The sequence below is a fragment of the Prionailurus viverrinus genome, chromosome A1, assembly GCF_022837055.1.
Source record: "Prionailurus viverrinus isolate Anna chromosome A1, UM_Priviv_1.0, whole genome shotgun sequence".
NCBI lineage: Eukaryota > Metazoa > Chordata > Mammalia > Carnivora > Felidae > Prionailurus > Prionailurus viverrinus.
Genome location: NC_062561.1, coordinates 49968147 through 49995255, shown reverse-complemented (window position 1 = coordinate 49995255; position 27109 = coordinate 49968147). Strand labels below are relative to the sequence as shown.

Genomic DNA, 27109 nt, shown 5'->3' with positions numbered 1-27109 from the left:
TTTAGCAAATAACTGCTCATGAGATAGTGTTACCAAAGTGAAGATACAGAGTACTTCAAGAGTGTTTATCAGGATATAACTATTATTTGCAGAACATTTGAATCACAGTTTCTAAAAGGGAAATACTTGAGTTAATACTTTCCAAAGCGGAAGTAAAGGTGAACATATTTATTCAGTTTTACAAGGAGTTTTGAACCATGGACACATATTAGGGTTGTAATTTTATCTAACAAAGGGGGGTTGACTGTATTGAGATATATGTGTTGTTGCTTTCTGAAGTATCCTAATCTATCACACTGCCAACTGTGCAACAGCTGAAGGCATGTCTTTTTCTTAACCTTAGTTTAGCTAATCTAGAAGTAATCATTCCAGGAAGATAGGTCAAGATTAGAGATAACGGAATTACCTGATGACCATGGGTACATAAATAAAAATATGATAAGCAGGTGCTGAATTGCTCTCTTCTTGGTGGCCTCAGTACCACTGAGGCAGGTGGTGGATTTTCTAGCTACATTTCCTTTCTGACTTCAGCATTGACTCTTTTGGACTCCATTAAAAGTCCTGGATCTTCACTTGTTGGTGTCACTAGCCATAAATACTGTTACCTTCATCATTTTTTTCCGGAAAGCCCAGAGACTTTGAAATGTACTGTTACCACCACTAACTGTAGCAATTATTGCATGACATTCCAGCTGCTAAAGTGATTCGTCTCAGAAGTGAGTTTGAGTCAGGATGACCTTTTATTGCAGATAGGCCTAGCATGACTTAGAATGTTCTTTCCTAGGAAATGAAAGTTTTAGAGCAGACCCACATTTCCACATGTTCGTTTCACAAAGCACTAATGTATAAAGCTGTCACATGCCCAAAGCCCCCTCCCTGCCTCCAAAATTGGGGAAGGTGATTATGGGGTCAAATGATTGAAATAGATTAGGGCATATCTATACATTACTTCACTCTTCGGAAAGTCATAGTGCATACCAGTATATTACACTCTCTGTGAAATCCTCCTATAGAGAGATGTTGAATATTTTTTATCTTAACCTAGCCAGTCTTATTGATCACAGTTCTTTTCTTAATATATTACCTAATAATAATCCCAAGGTTAAGCATTCCTCCTTTATTCGGGTTACTTTCTGCCATGATCCACATATTGGTGGCTAGCAACTTGTAGACAGATCTCAACAGTCACAGGCAATGAGAAGCTATCTTTATCAGTCTATTCTGTAAGAGTATAAGGAAGGCTCTTTTTGAGCCTCTTACAGAACATTTACATTGTTTAGAATGCACTTTTAATTTTTTAGTAAAGCACGAGTTCCTTACTTAAGCAGCCTCTGTGCCTCTGTATACGTTCATCTTTTCCTCGGGTTAGGACTTGAAATGGTTGGCTACTATGGAATGAGTAGAAACAGGTGAGCTCCTCATGCCTGGGCTGTGGCTTGGATTGCATTTTCCCCAGGCTGCTGTGGCCTGGGTGACCAGTGTGCCTAGTGATGCATCGCTCTTTGTTGCCTGAGGCTTGTGCTTGCCCATGGCAGGACTTGTGAATGGCTTGTGCTACCGTGTGGTTGTGAAGAACCGTGCTGTGCATTTCTCCTTACAAGTTACTTATTTATTTGCTTTCCACAGTGATGGAGAGGGGAGAAAAAGGACCTCGTCTACTTGCAGCAATGAGTCCCTAAACGCTGGAGGAACTCCCGTCACCCCTCGTCGAATCTCCTGGAGGCAGCGCATTTTCCTCAGGGTTGCTTCTCCCATGAACAAATCTCCCTCAGCAATGCAGCAGGGTCTGTGTGGTACACACTAAAGAATTACTCCTTACCGGTATCATAAACTAGGGAATGGAATGCAGTGCTTTGGGTACAAAGAGATTTGAGTGATTTCAGTGGAGAAATAACTTCTGTTTCCATATATGACATGGTGGTGAACTTCTCAGCTATCGTTAGAACGTAGTAGACATTCAGTAAATGCTTGATGAGTGAATGAGTGAACTCCCCAAACTGGGCACTAAGATACTGCTAGAAAAGCATACTTTTTTTTTTTTTTATTATTAGAAAAGTAACCTACTCCTTTACAAGGGTCACTCATAAAACAAAGTGACATCAAAATGTTGAATGATTAAGAAATGGATACAGAGACAGTAGACAAATATCAACCAAAAGATATGAGACCTGTTAGAAATTAAAGCAAAGACAACCAAAGGGGCAAAGTAAATTATAACAATAAACAGAGATACAAAAATGATGATCAATTATGCCAACATGCGTAATTATATAGCCTTGAAAGTTAGAAAATAGAAGTTCACAGAATGTTGGGAAGAAATACATCAGTAGCTCTCATGGGAGATTTTAATATATTTTTCTCTAAAAATTAAATACAAGGAGGGTATATATAGTTAATATTTGAGAAATATAATTTAACAAGCTTGATCTAATATTTATACAGAACCTTGCTCCCCCATAGGCAAAGTTCATTCATTTTTAGTGCACATGGAACATTCCAAAAAATTGTGTACTTGGCCACAAAGGCATTATTTTAATGAAACAATCACATAATCTCTGATTACAGTGCAAAAAAAAAAAGGAATCAAGAATTAGAAGACAACTAAAATGTTTCATGTGTTTGGAAACTGAAAACTACTAGAAACTAGAAGGAAGAAAATATGTTCAGAGCCCTACACATCAACATTGAGTTGTATTTAAAGGGAATTTTTTTTTTTAATTTTTTTTCAACGTTTATTTATTTTTTTGGGGACAGAGAGAGACAGAGCATGAACGGGGGAGGGGCAGAGAGAGAGGGAGACACAGAATCGGAAACAGGCTCCAGGCTCTGAGCCATCAGCCCAGAGCCCGACGCGGGGCTCGAACTCCCGGACCGCGAGATCGTGACCTGGCTGAAGTCGGACGCTTAACCGACTGCGCCACCCAGGCGCCCCTAAAGGGCATTTTTAAAATCAGGAAAGACAAAACTCAAATATACCTAAGTATTTAATTCAAGAAGTTAGAAAAGGAGCTCTTGAGTAAAATTTTTAAAATTATTTATTAAGGAAATAAATAATAAGGGTAAGGGCAGAGGTCAGTTAGTAAAGAAATAAGAAACTGACATTACTAGAGAAAAAATTAACTCTGCCTAGGGTGGCCAGAGAAAGCTTCACAGGAATGTTGGATATTTACATTTAAACTCATTGCTGGGAGAAGCATGTTTTAGGAAGTGAAACTAGCAAAACTCTGACATCATCGGAAAGAACTTTGCAGGTTAGGGAAGAAATTCAGCATGACAGGAGCAGAGGATGGGAGATGGAAACACAGGTTGGGAAGTTTACACGAGGCAGGAGTCTGAAGCTGTCCATATGCTGTTTGCAGTAGTTTGGACTTTGTGCTTTGGGGCATAAGCAACTGTTGAAATATTTTAAGAGACATAGTCATGTTTGTTAATAGGAAACTAATTGGCAAAGGTGCAAAGAATGGCCTGGAACAGAGGGAGAGAGCGAGCTCCAGGAATTGGGTAAGAGAATGTTGCAGGAGTGAGCAGAGGTGCTGAGCCAAGACAGGCCCCACGTTGTTCAGCTGCTATTCTCTTGACTGTGTCTGATGGTAGATGGAGACCTTAGGAGATCACTATTACCTACTCACGTAACCTTTTTGTTTTGCACAATCAGAGAATGTACAAAGATAAATTGCAGAAGTGTTGGGCTCTGGGGATTGCCAGTTCATCTTAGAGCACCTATCTTATAGGTCATTGTGTGCAGAAAGAAGAAGTAGAGAAATTACATGTGCTTTCGTTTCAACTCTAGAGGGAAATCTGGCAGGGGAATTTAGTTTAGTGAATTTACTTAAGCTGTTAGTTCCAGAAATGCAGTTACTGGGAAAGTGGCCCTGTGAAAAGCTTTAAAGGTGGAAGATAGGATGAGAGAACATCAATTCTAGAGAAAGCTTCCGTAGTCTGGGTTACTGCTTAGGAATGCCTCTCACTGTTTTCTTCTCTGCAGATGGACTGGACAGGAACGAGCTGCTGCCACTGTCCCCTCTTGCTCCAACCATGGAGGAGGAACCCCTGGTTATATTCATGTCTGGTGAAGATGATGACCCGGAGAAGGCTGAAGAAAGAAAGAAGTCAGAAGAACTGAGGAGTTTGTGGAGAAAAGCGATACATCAACAAATCTTGTTGCTTCGAATGGAGAAAGAAAACCAGAAACTTGAAGGTTAGCCATTCAATCAGGGCTAAATGATATGATACTATAATTGAAAGCTTTAGGTTAAAACCACCCCCGTCTTCCCCACACTCAGTCAAGGAGTATAAATGCACTTTGACTAGGATTTTACTGATTATAATTGTTTCATTTTATTTTCTGAGGTTGCAATGACATGGGAATGTGCAGCTTAAAATATTTGCATTTTTGTTTAATGGTTAAAACATCAGACACCTTTAGAGTGTATTTGGGTAACAGAAAATGTACATAGTGTGGCATCCATGTATTTGATGTGACTGAAAGTCTAATATTATTGTGCATTACTTAAAAAAAACACTTAAACATGAAAAATATTTCAAAAATTCTTTTTGGAATTGATTTTCACCTTTTAGGCTAATTGCATTTATAATAAGGGAAATGTGCCTATTTCAAATAAATTCTATTTGTATTGTACCCAGTTCAACTATCTAATTACCTGTTATCAAATCAAAGTTCCTAATTTTTGTTATTGCTTTGTATACTTTCTACTTAAAAAATCATATTCAAATCATTAAATTTATAATTGGATAATTTACAATAGCTTCTGTGGTATTACTGGTGCTTTATTGCTTAGTTTATGAATAAGTGTTTTAGAATGTGTTTTCCAGACTTCGAAAGAATGATGTTATTTACCTCCTTATGAACCACACATAAGGAGATGTGCAGACAGGACCAAAACTCAAAAAATGTATTAATGTTACTATGTTTGGCAGTGCACTTAACCTAAAAGGGCCTTGTTTTTCACATGTGTAAAATGAACGATTTAGCTTAAGTGGGTCCTTTGATTTACAAGATTATAGGAAAATGTACAATTTAGGTTTTTCTCTGGCTTGCTTTTATTGTGTTGTCTTCCAAAATGCTTTTTTAAGAACAGGTATTCACATTTCTATGCTCATCACCTATCTTAAGATTCCTCTTACTACACCTAATACTCAATTCTGTTTTTAAATTGAACAATATTTAGTTTGCAAGGGAGTAATTTCCTTTATTGCTGTTTTCTTGGCAGACTGGAAGTGCGTAAAGTTTTAAATATCCTAGGAAGTAAATCTTTTTTTTTTTTCTTTAAAATTAAAAACCCAATTGATTGTTATTGGTACAGCTTTTAAAAGTTTGATGTGATAAATGGTATGCCCACCCAGGCTATTATAGATTTTGAGGGAAATTCAATTCATATTCAGGGTAAGAGAGGAGGTAACATTTAGCAGATATGGTCAGAAACCTTTATGAGTTCTTTTTTTTCTGTATTTAAGTAACAGAGACAAAAAATAGTTGAGCTTATTAAAATTCTAGTCAATGGATAATTATTTATTGATGGTTCTTTATTTTTTGCCTAGTTAACCAGGTGAGGGCAGATGTTGACTGTTCTTAATCAGCATTTTATCCTCAGGGCCTGAAGCTGGCACATAGCTCTTGATTATTCTCTTAAATGAATAAAGATCTAGAGAACGTTGCAGGGGGAAAAAAAGGAAATATGCTTTTTTTCATTCTAAAAAATAGTTAGTAAAGTAACATATAGGATTATATTAATTATTAGCTTTAATGAACCCACTTCTTCAAAAAAATTTGATTACCATAGAGAAATATAAAGCAAGTATTGAGAAGCAAAGCTCCTCTCTGTGAGTTTAGTGGTATCCAAGAGGTAGGCCATCTAGTGGTATCCAGGAGTATTTTCATAGTGAAAGTTTGGTTATATCTGGACTTTCAGTAGAAACTTTTACTCTTTATTTGAATAACTGTATTATAAGATATTTAAATTCTTTGGAATGGTTTCAAACACACTAAGTAAAGGGTAATACTCATTCTGCTGTTGTTTTTTGTGCTGTCGAGGACTTTGGATGCATGACAAAGATTTGTGTTGCAGAAGGTAAGGGGTTGAGCACTGTGAGCTTGAATGAGTACACATTAATCTGTGAGACTCCTGTTCAATGTGATCCTAATGAAAGAGAAAAAAAAATAGCTAAATGTTTTTTCTTCCTTTACTCTTTTGGAATCAAGTATTCAAGATAAAGAACACATCAAGTTAGTAGTTGCTTTTATAGGCCTTTCTTTAATGAGCTCTGGGCTTATATTTTAGACCATCAAACAAGAGAGAATTCTGTACTATTTTTAAAAAAACAGAAGTAGTGTTAATTTCAATAAAATGAATTTTTTTCTTTAAGAAAAAAATGAACACAGAGGCACATGACTTAACATTTTTAAAAGAAGTATTGGTAACTCTGGGAATAATTATAAAAATGTATTGGGTTACCATGGTCAGTATTTCTCTAATCAAGGTTAGCACGAGGTATTGTTTTCTCATATAGGTCATATATAAAATATCATTGGTGTTGAAAATGATGCAAGTTGTCACATCTGAGGCTATCACATTTGTCAAAAAAAAAATTGAAACTTACAGAGTAGGGAACATGCTTAGTTTTTTATGCTTAGTAGAGCTCCCATCTGTAAGATACAGAGTAAAACCTCCTTAGAAAGTTATTCCTGATACTTTTTTACGTGATATGACTCCGTTTGGGAACCTTTCATATATCCTCACTTTTTTTAAGTTTACTTTGTGACTACATGTTAGTGGTTGATTCCTAAAAATCATTTGGTATGATTTTACAAATACAACAAAATGTTTAAAATTCTGTGTTCTAGGAACACATCAGTTTTACATAAATTCTTTTGTTTTTCTTAGCAAGCAGAGATGAACTCCAGTCCAGAAAAGTTAAACTGGACTATGAAGAAGTTGGTGTATGTCAGAAGGAGGTCTTACTAACCTGGGATAAGAAGTTGTTGAACTGCAGAGCTAAAATCAGAAGCGATATGGAAGACATTCATATTTGTCTTAAAGAAGGTATTCTGGATTGCCTTTTTAATTTGAGTAATATTGACACACAATGTTACATTAGTTTCAGGTGGATCATCGTTAATCATCTTTTTTAGAGAAAATCTTTAGAGATTTTTTGATTGTGTAGCTCAGGCATAATTTTGTCCTTGTGCTTTGCCTATAAAAAAAGGGAAGTAATTTGCTTTGACTGCAGTCAGTGACTTTGTTGGGAAGAAAACAGTGCTAATAGAGAGATGGTCCCTGAGGAGTTAGCAGACACCTTTTCTATAGGTTTTCCTGTCTTCTTCAACCAGCTGTTCTCAGCTGTCTTTGTTGTTTATCAAGAAAGGAGTGAATGCATGGGTAGAGACCTTGGATCATATCCATAAAAATAATTTAGACTTACAAACTAGACTCATTTCCATCATTTAGTCAGAAATGTTTATATGTATATGTATATTCACCTACATGTATGTGTGCATGTAAACAGATTTATGTTTTTATTCATCAATCAGTTTTCCTTCCATGTATATATTCCTTTATTTTGGAAAAATTGCTTTTATTTGGCCATTATACTGCATTGCTACTCTGTCACATAAAATGGCTGATAGTTAAACATCTTAAATTTAAAATTAAAACTGCTTAGCATGTGAATATTTGAGGTGCATTTCTGTGACCCAGCTATTAAAATGAGGATCTCATGACCTATATAAGCTGAGTGCAAAATAAAAATCCAAGAATATCCAAAGATATCTGTTAATGAATCTTGTTTTAAAAGCTTATGATTAATGTGTGAAACTGTTGCATAGTTAAGTTTAAATGAAGTTGAGATTAATTTTGTAAGATGCTACATTTATTGGTTTTTTTTCCTTGAAGATATGGAAGTCCTAAACATTTTCATTGATTGCATTATTTGTGAGACAGAATAGTGGGTAATAGAATGTGTGTGGTTGTTGATCACACTATTCTTTGGTATGAGTTTTAAAGATTTTTAGGGGTGCTCAGCTTCCCATTTCTTATAGGATACAGTTTCAACCTCTGAGCACTCTGCCCAGGGCCCACCATAATCTCTGCCTCCTTCATCTCTGATCTCATGTTCTGCTTCCTCCCTCCCTGTATCATGTGTTCCAGAGAGGTTGAACTACACTGGGTCCCAGTATATGTCCCAGGCTGTTTCTTGCATGGAATGTTCCAGTTTTCCCTAACCTCTCATCCTTACCTCTCCACCTGCTGCCTATTTCCCATCATCCTTTTCTTTTCACCCCTCCTCCTCCTCTTCCTTTCTCACCCCATTCCTTGCCTTTCTGAGGGCATTCAAACGTTTCTCTTCCTGAAGGGATTGCTGCCCACACTCCCAGCTTGGAAAATCCTATTATCTTTTTGATCTCAGTTCAAATACCATTTCCTCAGAAATCCCTCTCTTCCACCAAAATCAATTCATTTTGCTTCATTATTTTTTCTCACGATTCTTTTCCTTAATGGTGCTTATCATAATTGTAATTTTGTATTTAGGCATATATTTGCTTAATGTTTTTCTCACCCCGCCACTGCATACCTAGCACCTAAAAAGGATCTTGCACAAGTTATTTACTGAATGAATACATGGATGAATGAATGAATGAGACTAATTCCCAAGAATGGATTTATTCATCTCCCAGGGAGGAAGTATCCTCAGTGCCATTCTCTATACTTTGCTATGTGTTAGATGTTCAACAGATGACTTGTTTAGCTGAAGTGAATTGCCTTCTTGCAAAATTGTTGTTGGACGGATAATAAAACAGCCCACTCATATTATCAGAGATTCATTTAGTGGGCTAATGAAAGTTACCCCCAAATGACATTTTACATGTGGTCATTCATTCATTCATCCTACAGATGTGTAAGTAGCAACGTATATTCTTGGTTTGCCTTATACAGAGACTTAATAATGTCAAGTGCTTAGAATTTATAAGTACTGGCATTTATTACTAGCTTTAAACCAAATAAAAGGTGGGAATAGGCAGGGATACATTTCACGGTTTCAGAATTTGGCCTCTGAAGCCAGACTTGGAGAGTTCTAATCCTAAACTTCCACTTACAAGCTGTGTGAACTTGGGCAAGTTCTTTGCTTCTTTCTTCCTCAGCTTCACCATCTGGAAAGTGGGGATAATAGTAATCACCTGCCTCATTTGGTTGTTTTCTGAGCACAGGTACAATGCTGAGTGGCAATGCACCATTGATGGAATGTTGTATTAGGTGCCCAATCAGTGTTGGCTGATGTTAACATTGCCTTCGTTATTATTTTTTTTTAACATTTATTTATTTTTGAGAGACAAACAAGGACAGAGCTCGAGCTTGGGAGGGGCAGAGAGAGAGGGACACAGAATCTGAAGCAGGCTCTGGGCTTTGAGCTGTCAGCACAGATCCCGACGTAGAGCTCAAGCCCAGGAACCGTGAGATCATGACCTGAGCCGCTTAACCGCTTAACCGACTGAGCCACCCAGGCGCCCCAGCATTGCCTTTATTATTGATACTTGAGGGTTTTCTTTTGCAAGATATCAGCAGCTTCAGGATTAAACTTCAGGATATCTTTTGCAAGATATCAGCAGCTTCAGGATCAAAATATGCTCTCTCAGCACATCATACTGTATGATGGGAGGGAGGGTGGCACACAGGACCTTACAGCTGCCTGTTTTCATGCATTACATAGTTCATCAGTCGTTTAGCAACTTCATTCCAGAGATTAAGACCTTGCCTTTTATCTTCGTAGGTGTTCCAAAAAGTCGACGAGGAGAAATTTGGCAGTTCCTAGCTTTACAATACCGTCTCAGGCACAGATTGCCCAATAAACAACAGCCTCCTGATGTTTCCTATAAGGAACTTTTAAAGCAGCTCACTGCTCAGCAGCATGCCATTCTTGTGGATTTGGGTATGTGTGTCATATTGATTATTGTACAAAAGCAAACGATACGTCCCTTTCCTGAGTATTTCGGGGGGTTTTGCTTGGGGTTTTGTGGTAGTTTGTGTTTTGTTTTGGTTTTGGTGTTGCTAAAGAGGACCTATTGAATTATACAGAGCTGCCGACTTTCCCCTTTCTTGAGGGCAATTGACTTCATGTCTGGTTGAAAATACCATAAATGCCTGAATACAAAATGAAGTTTTCATCCCCAGACTTTGCCCCCGAAAAAGGGTGTTATCTTATATTTGAATCATTATAAAGGTCATATTATCAGAGACTTTCAATTCCTGTATTTTGAAAAACTGACTTTTGTTTGGGTTAGGCATTTATTTTCTCAATCAACACTGGTTTTAAAATAGGATAGAATAGGTTAAAATTTAAACAGGCCTTTGAATATCACTTTAAAAAAGCAGCACAATAAGTGGTTATGCTGTGGAATCATGAATACATCCCTATAGGATGAAAGAAAAATGAGCTGTCCTAATATTATATGAATGGCTACTTGTGACTGGGGAGAATTTCCAGTGATAGCGTCATAAAGCTATCTTTTTAAAGTCTGTATTTCAAATAACTAATGGAAAGTAAAAAAAGGTATGATTTTTAAAATTACATTGTCTCTAGTTTTTCTCTAATTTATCATTTTATAATATATATTTTATTATTTAAAAATGTCTGATTAGTTGGATTAAATATTGTGCATTGGCATTTGACTTTTTTATCTGTATCCCTGAAAGGTGGTATATTTAAAGTGGCCAGATATGTTACTTGAGCCCATTTGGGAAAATAAGGGTTTACCTTATATTTGGGGTCCCCTTATATTAGGGCATATAAAAATCACTGGCCAAAACCTAGTTTTGATCTCTTCCTTTTGGATGATAAACAGCTTTTGTTGGGAAAGGACCCAACTCAGTTAGTATTTTTTGATTTAATATTTTTTTGTAATGGGGAATTTTACAGAGAAGCTAAAGACTTCAGTTCTTGTCTGATTCTACCACTAAACTGTGGTTTTAGGCAAATTATTTTGCTTCTGAGACTCAGTCCTTTCATTTAAATGAGGACCTTGAACTAGGCAATTCCTGTGGATCCCCACAGATCTGTGGTTCTGTGACGAGAAATTGATGACCAGACTAGAAATGGGGATGGTTCATTTAGGGCTAATGAAGATATCCTAATAAAGAGAAGGAGATGATGCGATTAGATTATAAGGCAAGGCTGGTCAGAAAAAAAATGAAGCTAGAATTAATGTCTTGGGTAGAGAGTACATTTATAGTTTTCTTCAGCAAAAAATTTAAGTAATAAAGTAAAATGATGATTAAAAAACTGTTTATTTAACTCTACTTGTAGCCATCTGTGTTTCCTCAGTGTGTTCTTGTTATTTTCTCATATGTTCCCCTTGCTCTGCAGAAATTAATCTTATCAGTTCCTGGGGGGAGGAGGGAAACAAGATCACTTTTAAGCATATGTGGTGGAAAACATTTAAAAATCTGGCATTATAAGTTCTCACTGACATGAGTAGTCACTTTGCAAGGAAACTGATCTCCCCTTCATTTTTGGGCATAAGAAAAGTCCCATGCCAGTGTCTACAGCCTTGGTGATGAAGATGGGTGGGTTTCAGTGTTTAGTACCAGCTTTTCAGTGATCCAGAACTGATTTTGTTTGCTTGTTGGGTATCTCTATGGTAATTTTATCCTCAGAGGTGAATTTTAGAGGGGAATTTATTTGAAATCAGCTTGGCCCTTTGCTTTACTTGCTTTTTGGCTATTTTGAAAAAAGAAAAGAGGTCTGTATGGCTCATGGAGGTGGTTTAAGAAACAGAGAGCAAAGGATATTTGAAAAAAAGAAGTATTTCCTGAACAATAGATTGAATGTAAAACAAAATGACCTCAAAAAGCTCCTCCAGTGTCATATTACATACAGGAAAAGCAGGACTAATTCTGTTTAGGCGCTACTAAAATTTCCTTTTAAATAATGTGATAACTTTGATAGAATTCTGATTTTACTCGGAGGGTAGTCTTTATGTGAACTTGGAATTTGCCTTCATTTATAGCCAGAATAGATTTTGTATTCTGTTTTCCTGGGATCTCTCCTGGACATGTCCATGATTTGTTTGTGAATTTTGTTATTGTTGTTTTCTAGAAAGAAGTGCTATTTTAGCATCAAATGTTTTCTTCACTTTTGTATGTGTAGAGATGGGGTGGTGGTCTGGCAGGTAGGACCTAGGACTTGCTGGAGAGTTTTAGTTAGATGGGTATTCCACACAGCTCTCACTGGTTCAGAAAAGAATGTTTATTTCCTGAAAATCACTGCATTGCAATTTCACTTTTATCTCCAAAGCTCAGGATATCTCAAAAATATTTCTTTTCTCTTCCTCTGCAGGAAGGACATTTCCTACTCACCCTTATTTTTCAGCACAGCTTGGGGCAGGGCAGCTCTCACTCTTTAACCTCTTGAAAGCCTACTCATTGCTGGACAAAGAAGTGGGTTACTGTCAGGGGATCAGCTTTGTGGCTGGAGTCCTGCTTCTGCACATGAGCGAAGAGCAAGCCTTTGAGATGCTGAAATTCCTCATGTATGACCAGGGCTTCCGCAAACAGTACAGACCTGACATGATGTCGCTGCAGGTGAGGCACATGGGAAGCTGTTACCAGAAATCGTAGCATTAGCCCTCTTCTACATTACAGTTAAGATGTAAAGAAATTTGGGAATGCCTGGGTGGCTCAGTTAAGCGTCTGACTTCGGCTCAGTCCATGATCTTGTGATTCAGGGGTTTGAACCCCAGGTCGGGTTCTGTGCTGACATCTTGGAGCCTGGAGCCTGCTTCAGATTCTGTGTGTGTCTCTCTCTTTACCCCTCCCCCACTCGCACTCTCCCTCTCTCTCTTTCTCTCAAAAATAAATAAACAGTAAAACAAATTTTAGAAAAGACTGAAAGAAATTTGGGCCCATTGTCTTGGAATTAGTATAAACGTAGAGACTTCTTTTGACGTTTTAGTATGTGGGATTTGTACTTTTGCTAAACCTGTAAGAGTAGGACATCTATATGCAGAAAACTCTTCCATAAAGTTCCTGAAGTGAATAAATGAGCAATTCTAGAAAAGTAGTGGGTACTTAAGTCTCTCTCCCCTAAGTCTGCAAGTGGAAATAGAGAAAGAATCAAGTCTTCTTTATTCACTTTTCCTCAACCTGTCAATTGAATAGAATCAAATCTTTTTTTTTTTTAATCTAAAAATATGTCCTTATTCTTTTACTGTGAGTGCATCAGCGGCACATATCTGTGTCATGGTTCTTCTTGAACTTACCATGTCTCTCCTCCTTTATCTTTATGTCAGATAGGTCCTTCTAGAGGAAAAGGTGCCCAAAGTCAGTGGTAGTTTTCGGTCCGCTTTTCTTAGCATGCACTGAAGAAGCACCATTAAGATGTTTTAGTCCTTTTTAGCGGGGTACTCACTCCCACTGCGGTCTTCAACCTATTTCGGACTCCCTGTCTACACATTTCTCCTTTCTAGTTAAAATTCCCCTTTCCTTAGTGTATTGGTTTCTAACAAGCAGTTTAAATTTTATCTATAGATATATCACCAACCGCCACTACCTTTCAATTTAAAGCTTTTAGTAGTAAAAATATAAAAGAAGACTTTCAAGAGAGGAATGTCAGAGTTCTCCTCCTTTGAAATGAGGTAGGCAAGATCTGTTAGTCATAATATCATGCTGTAGATAAGAAGTGAAATATTTTAAAAATGCTTTTAAAATATATTCTTTTCCTGGTTCCTAAGGATCAGTTTTTACATTTAATATTTTAGTTACCATTCTACAGGCAAAAAAGGACTCGGTTTTCACCTTGTGAATGTTACAGTAAATGGTATTTTCTTGAGAGGATCAATGGAGAGGAAGCGATTCATTTTCTTTAAAAAAATTTTTTTTATCATTTATTCATTTTTGAGTGAGAGAGAGACAGTATGAACAGGGGAGGGGCAGAGAGAGAGGGAGACACAGAATCTGAAGCAGACTCCAGGCTCTGAGCTGTCAGCACACAGCCCGACATGGGGCTCAAATCCACAAACTGTGAAATCATGACCTGAGCCGAAGTCGGAGGCTTAACCGACTGAGCCACCCAGGTGCCAAGCACCCCTTCTTTACTTTTTTAAGATGAAATTTTTGCTAGGGAGCTAGGGTTTCCCTCTTAACATTGGGTTTTCAGATGTGAGTTCATATAAAGGGTCTTTATCAGGATCCATAAATATAGTGACTTGATTCCTAGTTGATGACTATTCACAGGTGTGTTAACATGCCACAAGTCAAATAACGACAATGGAATGTTTTATTTTTTACTTTATTTCTAAAGTATCTAATACTGGATAGTAAGCATTGGTGCCCTTGTAACGAATTAAGTAGCTCTGATTTCCAGAAATAGGTTTGGATAGCTAATATTAAAAATATTAAAGAATGGGAAGTACCTGTGAGTAGTGTTTGATTTAGGTCCCTGAGTGGAAAGAGAGATGCAGGGGGTGCCTCGGTGGCTCAGTCAGTTGAACTTCTGCCACCTGATTTCCACTCAGGTCATGATTCCAGGGTCGTGGGAACAAGCCCAGCATCAGGCTCTGTGCTGAGTGTGGAGCCTGCTTAGGATTCTCTCTCTCCCTCTCTCTCTCTGTCCCTCTCTCTCTCTCTCTCCCTCTTCTCTCTTTCTCTCTCCCTCTCTCTGACCTTCTTCCCCGCTTGGGCTCTTTCTAATAAATAAATAAGTAAGTAAATAAATAAATGTAGTTCTCAATTTAGAAATGCAGTTGTTTTCAATTAAAAAAAATCATCAGTTTGGTATCATAAGAATTCATGTAAATTGGATTAACACATTTATATGACTTGCAACTGCCAGTAAATATTTTATGTCCATAATTATGACAATGAAGATGTTTTAATCTTTGGTAGCATTTGTAGAACCTGCAAGATTGGGGACCTTATTCCAGGAGAATAGATCTTTTTGCTCTGTAAGTGAGGTACAACACTTTTCCACCTTCGGGAGCAGAAAGTGTTTTTTTATCCAATCAATGTAACTTTCAGAAGTGGAAACAGCAGTGGGCATGGATCACTTGGTAGGATTTCTGGTTACCTGCACAGTGTGAGTGTGGACACTCCAGGTTCTTGGCCTGGGTTCCCTTATCCATAAAATGAGGGAGTTGAGGTCTCTTTTAACTTTGTCTCCTTATGTTCTGTGGCTGCAGTTTTCTGTGTTGAGTGTCAAAGCATTGTGTCTTTTATCTGACGTCTTTGCTCTCCCCTCTCCCCATCTTCTCTACCTTTCTCATCTCTCTCCACATCTCCCTCCTCGGACTCTAAATCTTCCATTGGAAGAGTTGCCATGTTATCTGTATGGTAGAACTGAAGAATTACTTATTCTTAGCAGATAGCATTTTATTATTAAAGTTTCCTTCAAAGGAAGATTGAATTATGTTTTTATTTGCTTTTATCAGAAGAAATTTAATGTAAATATACCTTGATGGAAGAAATGTTCCGATCTCCTGGTTTAGAATGCAGAAAAGAAAAAGGTTCTTAAAAAAAATAACGTTGAAGTATTGCTTCTGTGTCACAATCCTAACAGAACAAGAACAGAATGCTTTTGCCAATATGCTTTCTCTTTATCCTGCTAATTAGACTTCTTTGATTTTTGTGCTGCCAAAATACTAATTCTTCTATTGATGGAACATAGGATGTCTAGTTTCTAAATTATAAATGGCCTCAGGGAAATCTATGATTTTTTTCAACACGACTGAGATAATAATCGCATTCTTGTAAACCTTTATGTTTGACTGCAGCTAAGCTCTGTGTTTCATAGCTATGACTTCCTGTGGCTCTTTCTGTCCTTTTAGTTTGTGTGGGACCTTAGTTTCCACAGATATGTGTTAATTGATAAAGAGCAAACAAATAATTTTCCGTATTTATATATAGTACTTTGATTTTTAGTTTTGCGCTCTGGAAACAACTGTTGAATTCACAATATAATCGGTTATTTTGATGCGTTTTTATAAAGCTAACTACCTGAGGGTAACATTTTGATGATATTGTCTAGTGAAAGAAGTTGTGCTAGACTTAATAAAATAGCATACACATTTCACACTAAAATGTCAAACGGATATAACTGATCAAGGAACCACTACTCAGGATGTTACTGTGTGGATAAAGTGTAAACACTTCACAAATTTGTTGATTATTTGCTACTGCCTTACCTTTAGCGACCACAGACATATGAGTTTAAAGGCTATAATTCTGCCTTTATAATGTTTTTAAAAATACCAATAATAAAACAGTAACCGAATGAAATAATTTCTTCTTTTAATACTAGAGCACTTTTGGCTTTAATCCCCCTTTTCATAAAAAATATGCTGCTGGAATACCTTGGATATTAGAAATCCTATCCCAAACTTCTGCCTCCATAACATTCTAAGCCAGGCAGCATCCTGGCAGCACTCGTTGCCTGGTGGGGTCGAAGCCAGAGCTCCATCGTAACTCAGCTGCTGGGCCCAGCAAACAGAGACAAACTTTGCTTCTGAACTAAATGTAGAGTCTTTAGAATGGAGGCTTTTCTGGAATTGGTCTGAAATTGAAATAGACCTTCCATGAGAGTCCTAAGCCAGGACAATTCTGATTAAATTCCAAAAGCAGTGCCTTCCTACATGAGGAAAAACAACCATTTCCATGTACGTATGTGACACCAAAAAACATATGATAGAGAAACCTGTGTAGTCATCTCAGATGGACTCTCAGTGACTTGCTTTATGACCTCAGCTAAGTGAACTTGGACTTTAATATCAACTTTAACATAATAAAAATAAAATACTAACTACTTTCATGTATTGAATATGTGTGACTTTGTTATTAAATAGTGGGGTAAATAAAATTAAAGTTAGTGTATTTTATGCACAGATAAATGCATAATATTTTATTTTTCTTCTCCAAATTAACTTTAGATTCAAATGTACCAGTTGTCCAGGCTCCTTCATGACTATCACAGAGATCTCTACAATCATCTTGAAGAAAATGAAATCAGCCCCAGTCTTTATGCTGCCCCCTGGTTCCTCACATTGTTTGCCTCTCAGTTTCCACTAGGATTTGTAGCCAGAGTTTTTGGTAAGAGATGCCTATGATCAAATGGTACAATGTTATTAATCCAAGGAATATCCCTCTCCCCAGTGTGGTGCCTGATTGTTTTATCGTGTGTTATACAGAAGAGCAAATTGCTAATGGAATTTAATAAATTTGCCTGGCTCTTTTCTGAGAGTAGTTTGAAATCATATTGGTCTTAAATGAAATTGAAATTAAAGGGAAAGAATTGGATCCTGTATTTGAGTAAACTGTGAAGAAGTTTTTTTTTAATCCAAACTAAGGACTTACGATGTATCATTTTCCAGATTTTTTTATACACATGCTTCTTAGCTCAGTTTTTATTTTTGTTTTTACTTCCCCATTATCTCCTTCAACACTAATTCAAAACAGAGAGAAACATGTTTTCTGGTTGAGTCAATGGACGTAACTTGTATCAGTGTGATTTCTAATGACAGTCTGATTTTGTTAATAGGGTAACTGAAATTCCTGTTTTGTTGCTTAAGTGACTCTCCTTCCATGCCAGTGCAGTGCTGGCATCAGTCTCTGAGACTGGGTGGCTCAGGGTAACAGCACTAAACATGGCCGGTAGGGCATGGGGCTAGTTACTGAGTTCCTTCTGCTTCATCACATTGTTAGGCACCAAGGATAAAAGAGTATGACATGGTTCATGCATCTTTTGGGGGCCCTTAAATCTATTCAAAAGTCTTTAGTTATCTTTATCTAATCCATTATTTAAAAAGCAAACAAATAAAAAAATAAATAAAAACAACTCTTTATTAGAAGTTTGTTCTTAAAGATGTTTAGGACCTCTGTGACCCCAGAAAGAGCTCCTACAGTTTTTACATTCTGCTTATCTTGTATCCATGGTGATATTTGTAACTTTGCCTTTGCTAAATCGGAGCTCTTTGTCAAATTGTATTTGGCCCAATTGTAGATTGTTACCAGTATCAGAAAAAAAAAAAAAATGAGTGAAAATGGAATACAACGAAAATATCAGAGTATATCAAATGGTAAGGAAAATGTTTGGATAAGCTTCAGTTTTGAAGATATATGTGTAATATGTACACATGCACCAGATTACAGTATATAGTTTCTTTCTTATTGGGGGCTGTGGTTTAAAAAGTTAAACAGTGCATTAGTGTAATATGGTCTTTGGACAAAGTGCAGCAAAAGAGAAAAATGAAGATGTGCAGAATCAAATGTTCACCAAATTTCTCTTCTTTATTGAAATACTTGATTGCTTCTCTCCAGTTTAGTTTTTGGGTAGGGGTTGGGTTCCTATTTTTGGGTCTTTTAAAATCCTCTCATTCATTTTATATATATATTCTTCTTAGGATCTATATATTTTTTCTTCTCAGAATAATTTACCAAATCAAAATGATAAAACAATGTTTGAAAGCATCTCTCTTTGATTTACCCTTGGGAATGTGATATCAGAGTTCAAGAAACAAACCTCCCCAGGTCTTTTTTTTTTTTTTTTTTTGCAATGAAAATATGACTGATGCTGACAGCTCTGCCTTTTCTTTGAATTTAGTAGAGAAAGTCAGGAAAGGGAAAGATGCATGAACCAAAGTCACAGTTCCCTGTTTTCTAAGGACTCCCTTGCTTATTACATATTACTGATTCCAGAGTGGCAAAGATTGAAACTTTCATATAGAAATATTTGGTACTTTCAAAACTATTGCCTGTTTGTATTTGTTAGGAAGCAGAGTTCAGAGTTAGGGTAGGTTTTCTTTTTTTTTCTCTTTCACTTCTGATTTAGGTTATATATTACTTTTGATTTTTCTTTAAAAAAATTTTTTTTTAAATTTCCTGCTCTCATATAGGTTAAATTGTATGTGGATGGTTCATTTACTTTTTTATTATGATAATAAGAATTTAAATAGTACTACTTGGTTATGCTGATTTGTTTTTGTATGATTCTTGGGAAGCAAAATTGAAGTATCAGTTGAATAAACATCTTTAGGTTTACCTAGTCTCCACTAAATTTGCCACTAAAAATTATAAATACATAGGGGCACCTGGGTGGCTCAGTTGGTTAAGCATCCAACTTCAGCTTAGGTCATGATCTCACAGTCCGTGGGTTTGAGCCCCGCATTGGGCTCTGTGCTGACATCTTGGAGCCTGGAGGCTGCTTCAGATTCTGTGTCTCCCTCTCTCTCTGCCCCTCCCCACTCATGCTCTGTCTGCCTCTCTCTCAAAAATAAACAAACATTTAAAAATAAATTAAAAAATAATTAAAATTATAAATACATAGACAAAGAGATATATAATTAACCTTTTTCTCTGGCCTTATCTGACATTCCTAAAGAAGTAAGAAGAATAGTTAAACATCTGTTTATTGCTTTCAGTCATATATATTTTTTTAATCTAGGTGATTTTGACCATATTCTTTTGTAGAGTATTCCATGATTCCACTGCATTAAAAACAACACCACCACAAGAAACACAAAAATCCATTAACACATTAACACAAAGAGTGTACTTTTTACAATAGTGGATGCATAATTTTGATCATGAAAATCGTATGTCTTTTTTTTAGATATTATTTTTCTTCAGGGAACTGAAGTTATATTTAAGGTTGCGCTTAGTCTGCTGAGCAGCCAGGAGACACTTATAATGGAATGTGAGAACTTTGAAAGTATTGTCGAGTTTCTTAAAACCACGCTACCTGATATGAATACATCTGAAATGGAAAAAATTATTACCCAGGTATGATTAAAATGATCAAGGCAAGATATAAGATCACTCAGCAGTTTCTCTACTAAATATATATTAAAATGCTTTAGTATAAAGACTTAGATTTGCTTGATAGATTTTTTAATTTCATCAGATTTATTTTATTTGGAAGTGAGATTATTGTGAAGTTTCTGCATTGTGAAACTGCCTGTGTGGCTATGCACAGGAAAAGTGGTTCAGTGGTACATAAGAAGTGTTTGGTGAATCTCAATTTAGACCAATGGTAAGAATGAAGACAGAGCTGACAGAGTTAGGAAGACTGACTAAATAAATAAGTAAATAAAATAAAAATGAGACTTACTTAAATATATAAGGAGTACATGGGGGTGCCTGGGTGGCTCAGTCGGTTGAGCATCCTACTCTTGATTTTGGCTCAGGTCATGATCTTGCAGTCGTGAGATCGAGCCCCATGTAGGGCTCTGCACTGGGCTTGGGGCCTGCTTGGGATTCTTTCTCTCCCTCTTCCTCAGCCCCTCACCCCCTTTCTTTCTCGAAAAAAAAAAAAAGTAAGATACATAAGGAGTACATGTGGCAAGAGCCTAGGCTTTGGAATTAGTATTGGATTTACGTCAGCCTCTAGCTTTTTTATTAGTTGATGGGCTTGTACACATCTCCCTAATCTTCTGAACCCTAGTATTCTTACTTCTCAAATAGGTCAATACTGATCTGAGAGGTTTTACGAAGCTTAAATGAGACTTCATGTATTGATTAGGGTCCCTTGCAGGAAACGGTCTTTAATGATTCAAACAAAGCTACCAACTTACAGAGGTTTAGGCAGGGTTAAGAGAACCAAGTGTGGCTGTCCAGGTGCTCAGGAGCTAGTGACAGAGGGAAGCTGTTGATATTCTGGTGTTGAGGGGGCAGAGGAAGGATCTAATAGTGTTTTTAGGCCCAGTGAGTGCTGGAACTATGCAGGAGGAGTTTCTGGAGCTTTTGTACTTTTGGTGAGCCAGGCAAGGAAGGAGCAAGGAAGAAATACAACCTCTCCTCCTCTTTCTGATTTCCTGCAGCTGCTCTCCTGGGCCATACCCAACCAGAAGCCAGCAGAAAAGGAGGTGTGAAAGGGAGATGCAGGTCCCAAGGGTCTTTCTCCCAGGTCCAGCAGAATAGATGAGGGCAGAGAATTGGATCTGGGAAGCAAATGGAGAGTAATCAGCACACCATGTATCTAGTCTTGGCTCTTCACAGGGACTAGGTTAAGTGGTAGTTGTATATTGATGTTACTCAGATGGCATGACCAAGCTTCTGATTTGTAGATAAAGCAGTAATGCTTTATGAGTATTGATAAAGTTTACCACTTTCCTAGAGGCATTTGGGATGGCCAATAAAAGGGTTTAGAGCAAGAGAAAGGGAGTTTAACATCTTGTTCTTGTGCCCTGCCACCTACTAGCTCTGTCACATTGGGCAAATTACAACCTCTCTTTTTCCATACCAATACATATAGATCCATGCTATCATTTTTAATGGTTGTGCAACAGTCCCTTGTGTCCATGATTTCCCACTAGGTAGGGAAGAACTGATACTTGTTTGAGAGGGATGACCAGGTTGTCTAGACAACCCATTTAAATTCTAATATTTGAGTATCTCTGATCGTGGTAGGATAAATAAATCAGGTTTGTTGTGGTTTCTTTTCTCCCCACAGTGTTAGTGTAGACACCATTGCTTAAATGGCAGCTGCTGCCTCCCTTCCCTTGCAAGTTTAGACTAAGGAGCCATTACCCATCCACTGACTTCTAAGCAAACTGTCTTGCTGCAGGGTGGCGATATGGGAGAGCAGAGGCAGCCCCGATTAAACCCTACAGCTCTGTGCAGTGCTCAGGGAATGCAATTATGAAGATTCTCTGTGTGGTAGAATATGAGATGCATAGAGGCCTACAAGGATTAGCAAATGGATGAAGACATTTAGTGTAAGACCTGTCTACCCCATTCACAAGTAACTAGAAGTATTTTTGGTTTCTTTATTATAGAAATACCCTATGCAATTTTGCATAGATTACCTCTAACAGAGGTAAGAATCAGCAAAGATTATCTCTCACATAGGTAAGAATTACCAAGTAACTAATGTTGTATCTGGTATGCTACATTTTTGGAGAGTAACTGGATTATGTATATTTTAGTTGCAAAATACCCTTAAACATTAACTTATTCTGTCATCTTGGCCTCATTATGAGAATGTTTCAGTTGTGTAGAAATAATCCATTTGTCATTATATAGACAGTCATATCTGTTTTTCTTCCTTTTGATATGCCATATTATTCTTCATTAGTAAGCACTCGGAAATCTATGTGAAGTACCCCAGATACACAGACTGTATTTTGGTATCCATACTAAAAGCCAGATGAACCCATTGTGTTTTCATGGCAGGTTTTTGAGATGGATATTTCTAAACAGTTACATGCATATGAGGTGGAATACCACGTGCTGCAGGATGAGCTTCAGGAATCCTCATATGCCTGTGAGGATAGTGAACCTTTGGAAAAGCTGGAGAGGGCCAATAACCAACTGAAAAGACAAAACATGGACCTCCTAGAAAAGTTGCAGGTAAGGATATAAAGATTTGATCAAAAAAGCACTTGACTGCCTCCTCCATGCACGGAACGATATACCAGGAATGGCAGAGATGTGACATAGAGTGAACCATTGCTGACAGAGGGTCTGTGTGGCAGACTGCGTCCAAGTGTTCCGGGGGCTACAGATGCCCATATAAACTTCAAAATCACTTGGGAGAGAAATTTTACACTCACAAAATATTAAATGACAATTCTAGGCAGAATCTGGTTAAATACCTATAGGGTGTTGCACATATTTGGCTACATTCAGGGGAGGAGGGGTTGAATATGGGGAATTGAGAGAGCTCTGGAGGCCTTGGGGCTTGAGCTGGACCTGAGGGATTGGTGGGATAAATGAATGGGGGGGGGGGGGGTTGGTATGAATGAGGAAGACAGGGCAGAGCAGCAGAGTAATCTTGGGGTCTAAGGTTTATGTTCGGGAGAGATGGGATGAATGTGATGGAGGCAGAACTGTAGATAACTTTCAGCGTCAAACAGAAGAGCATGGTTTTAATCCTGCTGAGAAGGAAATCTCTCAGGGTTTTTGAACTGTACTTTCAAAAGATCAGTGTGGAAACCTTGATGAGGACACATTTGAATGGGGAGAGAAGGTGTGGAGATCAGCTAGAAATCATTTGCAGAAATGATTTGCAGTGGAAATTGTCTAGAGTAAAACTCAGTGAAATGGAAAGAAAAGGAAGCATTTTAGAGAGAATTGAACGAAAACATGTAACACATAGTCCCTGCCATCAAGTTTACAATTATTTGGGAATATAAAATACTATATATGTATTTATAAATGTATATTTACAAATGCAATAAGCAAGTTAGTATAAGCTAATATTCTGCACCTGTAACTTGTATGATAAGTGCTGTATAGCCAAGCCCTGAGGGGCAGGGTTTGAGAGTGATTGGTGGAGGGGAGGTTAGAAGGAGAACCTTCTGAGAGGTGGGGGAAAATGTGTTCAGAGTTGGAGCTTAAGCGTCTCATGGCTCCTTGGTTTCTGTTTACCCCGCATTTTCCAGAATGACACCTGTCCCCAAACTAGAGACCACTAAAACTCTGTTTCTATATGGTGAGTTCCCTGACAAGAATGACTAGGAGAGAAAGCCTTAGAAATGAGGGATCTCTTGGCTATCTGGGTGGCGCAGTCAGTTAAGCATCCAACTTCAGCTCAGGTCATGATCTCGCAGTTCATGGGTTCGAGCCCCACGTTGGACTCTGTGCTGACAGCTCAGAGCCTGGAGCCTGCTTCAGATTCTGTATCCTCCTCTCTCTTTCTGCCCTTCCTCTGCTTGCTCTGTGTGTCTCTCTTTATCTCAAAATTAACATTAAAATTTTTTTAAAAATGAGGAGTCTCTAGAGTAATTGCTCCAAGAATAGGAACACTGACTTCGTTCACTTCATCTTCCATTAGCCTCTGCCTACAGAAAATTATATGCCTATTCAAAGAAAGAGACAACATTGTCTACTTTAAAAAAGAAAATATTATTACTCGATGCTTCAATGGTGATTAATTGAGCACTTCCTTATTAGGGAAAGTGGGTTTGGACCCATTTTATAATGACTCTAAAAAAAAAGTTTATTTATTTATTTTGAGAGAGTGCACATGTGCGAGTGGGGGAAGGGCAGAGGGAGAAAGAGAATCCCAAGCAGGCTCTGTGCTGTCAGTATGGAGCTTGATGCAGGGCTCCATCCCGTACAGTGAGATCATGATTTGAGCCAAAATCCAGAGTCAGATGCTTAAATGGCTGAGCCACCCAGACATTCCTATAATGACTTTTATTAATGGTTACAGATTTTTTCTTTTTTTCTTTTTTTGATGTTTATTTCTGAGAGGGGGAGAGAGAGAGAGAGAGAGAGAGAGAGAGAGAGAGAGAGAGCATGAGCAGGGGAGGGGCAGAGAGAGAGAGTGAGTCACAGAATCTGAAGCAGGCTCCAGGCTCTGAGCTGTCAGCACAGAACCCTACATGGGGCTTGAACTCACGATCCACGAGATCATTACCTAAGCTGAAATTGGATGCTCAACCAACTGAGTCACCCAGGTGGTGCTCCACAGACTTTCTCATTGACAGTTAAATATCATTATCACGTCTTGGTTCCCAAGTTATGTGGGAACCCCTGACACCAATTGAAACTGATAGGATCCAAAGTATGTGTTTAGAAAACCCTATATTTCTAGTCAGAGGGTGAAAAGCCTCTTTTAGCACCTCCAGGGAGCATCAGGAATCTCCTTTTTCTCCTTCATCCAGATCCCACTCACTCCAGTGGCCCCGCCCCCGTAGGATGCTGATTTAATACTGCATTTTGGTGTATTCAGTGAAATGAGATGTATTTTGTTGGTACTACAGTTTTATTTTAGAGCAATTGAAAAATATCCATTTCATGAAGGGTTTCAAAGTATTTGTTTCACATACTATTTTATTCATTAAGTAATATGATATGATTGGTTAATACATGTAAGGTCGGGATGCTGGTCTGATGAGGAACCAGAGTCTTCAGATTTTTGATTTGGGAGAATTTGCATTGTTTTTCCTTTCCCCCAAACAGCTAGCCCATGCTAAAATCCAGACCTTGGAATCCAATCTGGAAAACCTTTTGACCAGAGAGACCAAAATGAAGTCTTTAATCCGGACTCTGGAACAAGAGAAAATGGCTTATCAAAAGACAGTGGAGCAGATCCGGAAGCTGCTGCCCACTGATGCGCTCGCCAATTGTGAATTTCTGCTGAGGGACCTCAACTGCAACCCTAACAACAAAGCCAAGACAGGAAACAAGCCATAACTGAAGAAGTGCCCTCTCAGCAGAACATGCTCTTAGAACGGAGAGGAAGGGAAGAGTCTGTATGCTGCTGGCCCAGCGCTGGACACCAGAGCTGACAGAACCACTTGAGTCTGATGCTGCGCCCGTGTCCTAGCTGGTGGACCTCGGTCTTACTAGAGTACGCCAATCCTAAGCCATTGTACATATGTAGACTGGTTTTTTCTGTTGTTGGTATTGACTATGTACATATATATAAAATGGACACAAACAGTTCATGCTTTCAGATCAAAAGAGTAGATGTATATTTAGTGAATTTTTTTAAATCAGAACTTCATGAAACCCCCACCAAAGGGAAGTTAAAATGAAATTCCCCTTGGACATATGTGAAATCATTTTGTCTTTGTAGTGAAACAAAGCTTAGAGCATCTTTGTATATTGAAATATACTTGAAAAAAATGAATGTATTTTTTTCTCCAAAGAGCAGCATGTTTCACTCAGTGGTGGAGAGGTAGAAACATTTGTGTAACTTTATGTATATCTGTCTTAAAATCTACTGACATTATGTATATCTGATTGCCAATCATGCTCCTATGGATTTTTCAGGAAGGTGGGGGCCTTCCTCCCCTGCCAGCTTTGTGCCAACTAGCATGTTGTGTCTACATGCATTTTGAGTCAGGCGAGGCATTACTTTGGATGTGTGTTAAGGAGAAAGCAAGACATCGTAGTGGAGTCTACCCACCCAGCTCAAGGTGAAAAAGAATGTTGCTAGTTTTCTAGCAAATTAGACCAGCATTATTACTCAAACTAAAAATATCAGGCTTCCAAAATTTAATTTAGGACCTAAATTGTCTAGATCAACTTTCTACTTTTTTAATTTAAATTACTGCTTATAGTTGTGAATGGACTCCCTTTTACTTGGTGCCACAATTGGTGACAAGGATTTGGCATTTTCCCACAATTGGGAACTCCTAATTTAGTTCTCTCTACCTGCAATGAAAGATAGGAAAATGCGATTATAATTGGTTTTCTAAAGATAATATGCTGTATTGGCACTTTTTTTTTTTTAGCGTTTATTTATTTTTGAGACAGAGACAGAGCATGAACGGGGGAGGGTCAGAGAGAGGGAGACACAGAATCCGAAACAGGCTCCAGGCTCTGAGCCGTCAGCACAGAGCCCGACGCGGGGCTCGAACTCACGGACCGCGAGATCATGACCTGAGCCAAAGTCGGCCGCTTAACCGACTGAGCCACCCAGGTGCCCCTATATTGACACATTTTTTTATTGTTGTTGCCAACGGACAGAATCTAATCTCTTGATCATCTTTCCTTTGTATGTGAAAGTTTGGGGGAATTGTGAAATGTTTGACAATAAACTGTTGAAATCCACTGGAGAGAAGTGACAAGTGGCACCAGGCCCTTTCTAAGATCTACAATTCTGCATTTGAACTCCCAGCTTCCTCAGGCTACAGCTTAATAGAGGACATTCATGCATGTTGGGTATATGGAAGGAAAGTAATTTTCAGAGCACACCTGCAGTTCTCCATTTGAGATGAGTCTATGATAGTGCCTCTGAAAGTTGATGCAGCATTTTTGCCTCTCCAAACAATATTTATCATCACTGCTTTTTGCAGTACTTATCACAGATGGATTATCTAGGATAATTTTCTTCAGAGGGTTTTTTTTTTATACACAAGCTACAGTATATTATAGAGTAGAGAAAGAGCAAAGCTCTCGAGGTTTGGGAAAACCTTGAAGAGCAGATGATAAACATCTGAACCCCCTGCCTTTACACCATTACTTAGTATAAATGTAATGATTCCTGTTACAGATCAGCATGCCCTCTAATCCAGGCAGTTTTTCTAAAAAAGAAAATAAAGTTTTATTAGGAAAGTTAACGCAGTTTCTAGTTTTAGGAAATGTTGATTCTAGGTACCCTATTAAGTTGGGGTTTTCAGCTGATTTGTTTCTTGGATTCCCCCAAATTTCTCTAT

At 37.9% G+C, this 27109-nt stretch overlaps 1 protein-coding gene across 5 annotated transcripts in view; it reads left to right on the top strand.

The window, feature by feature from the left end:
- TBC1D4 (TBC1 domain family member 4) overlaps positions 1–26290 on the top strand; it is a 188764-nt gene extending 162474 nt beyond the window's left edge. For 3 of the 5 annotated variants that reach the window (XM_047864398.1, XM_047864425.1, XM_047864417.1), the window contains exons 11-19: positions 1627–1793; positions 3986–4198; positions 6903–7061; positions 9784–9942; positions 12349–12593; positions 16931–17090; positions 19609–19778; positions 22170–22346; positions 24906–26290. In XM_047864398.1, the coding sequence (XP_047720354.1) occupies positions 1627–1793; positions 3986–4198; positions 6903–7061; positions 9784–9942; positions 12349–12593; positions 16931–17090; positions 19609–19778; positions 22170–22346; positions 24906–25139 (1684 nt within the window). In that variant the 3' untranslated portion in view covers positions 25140–26290. Of the gene's footprint in view, positions 1–1626; positions 1794–2911; positions 3891–3985; positions 4199–6902; positions 7062–9783; positions 9943–12348; positions 12594–16930; positions 17091–19608; positions 19779–22169; positions 22347–24905 lie in introns of those variants that run through there. The other 2 variants (XM_047864407.1, XM_047864431.1) reach the window with 2 other exon arrangements.
- The last annotated feature ends 819 nt before the right edge of the window (positions 26291–27109 follow it).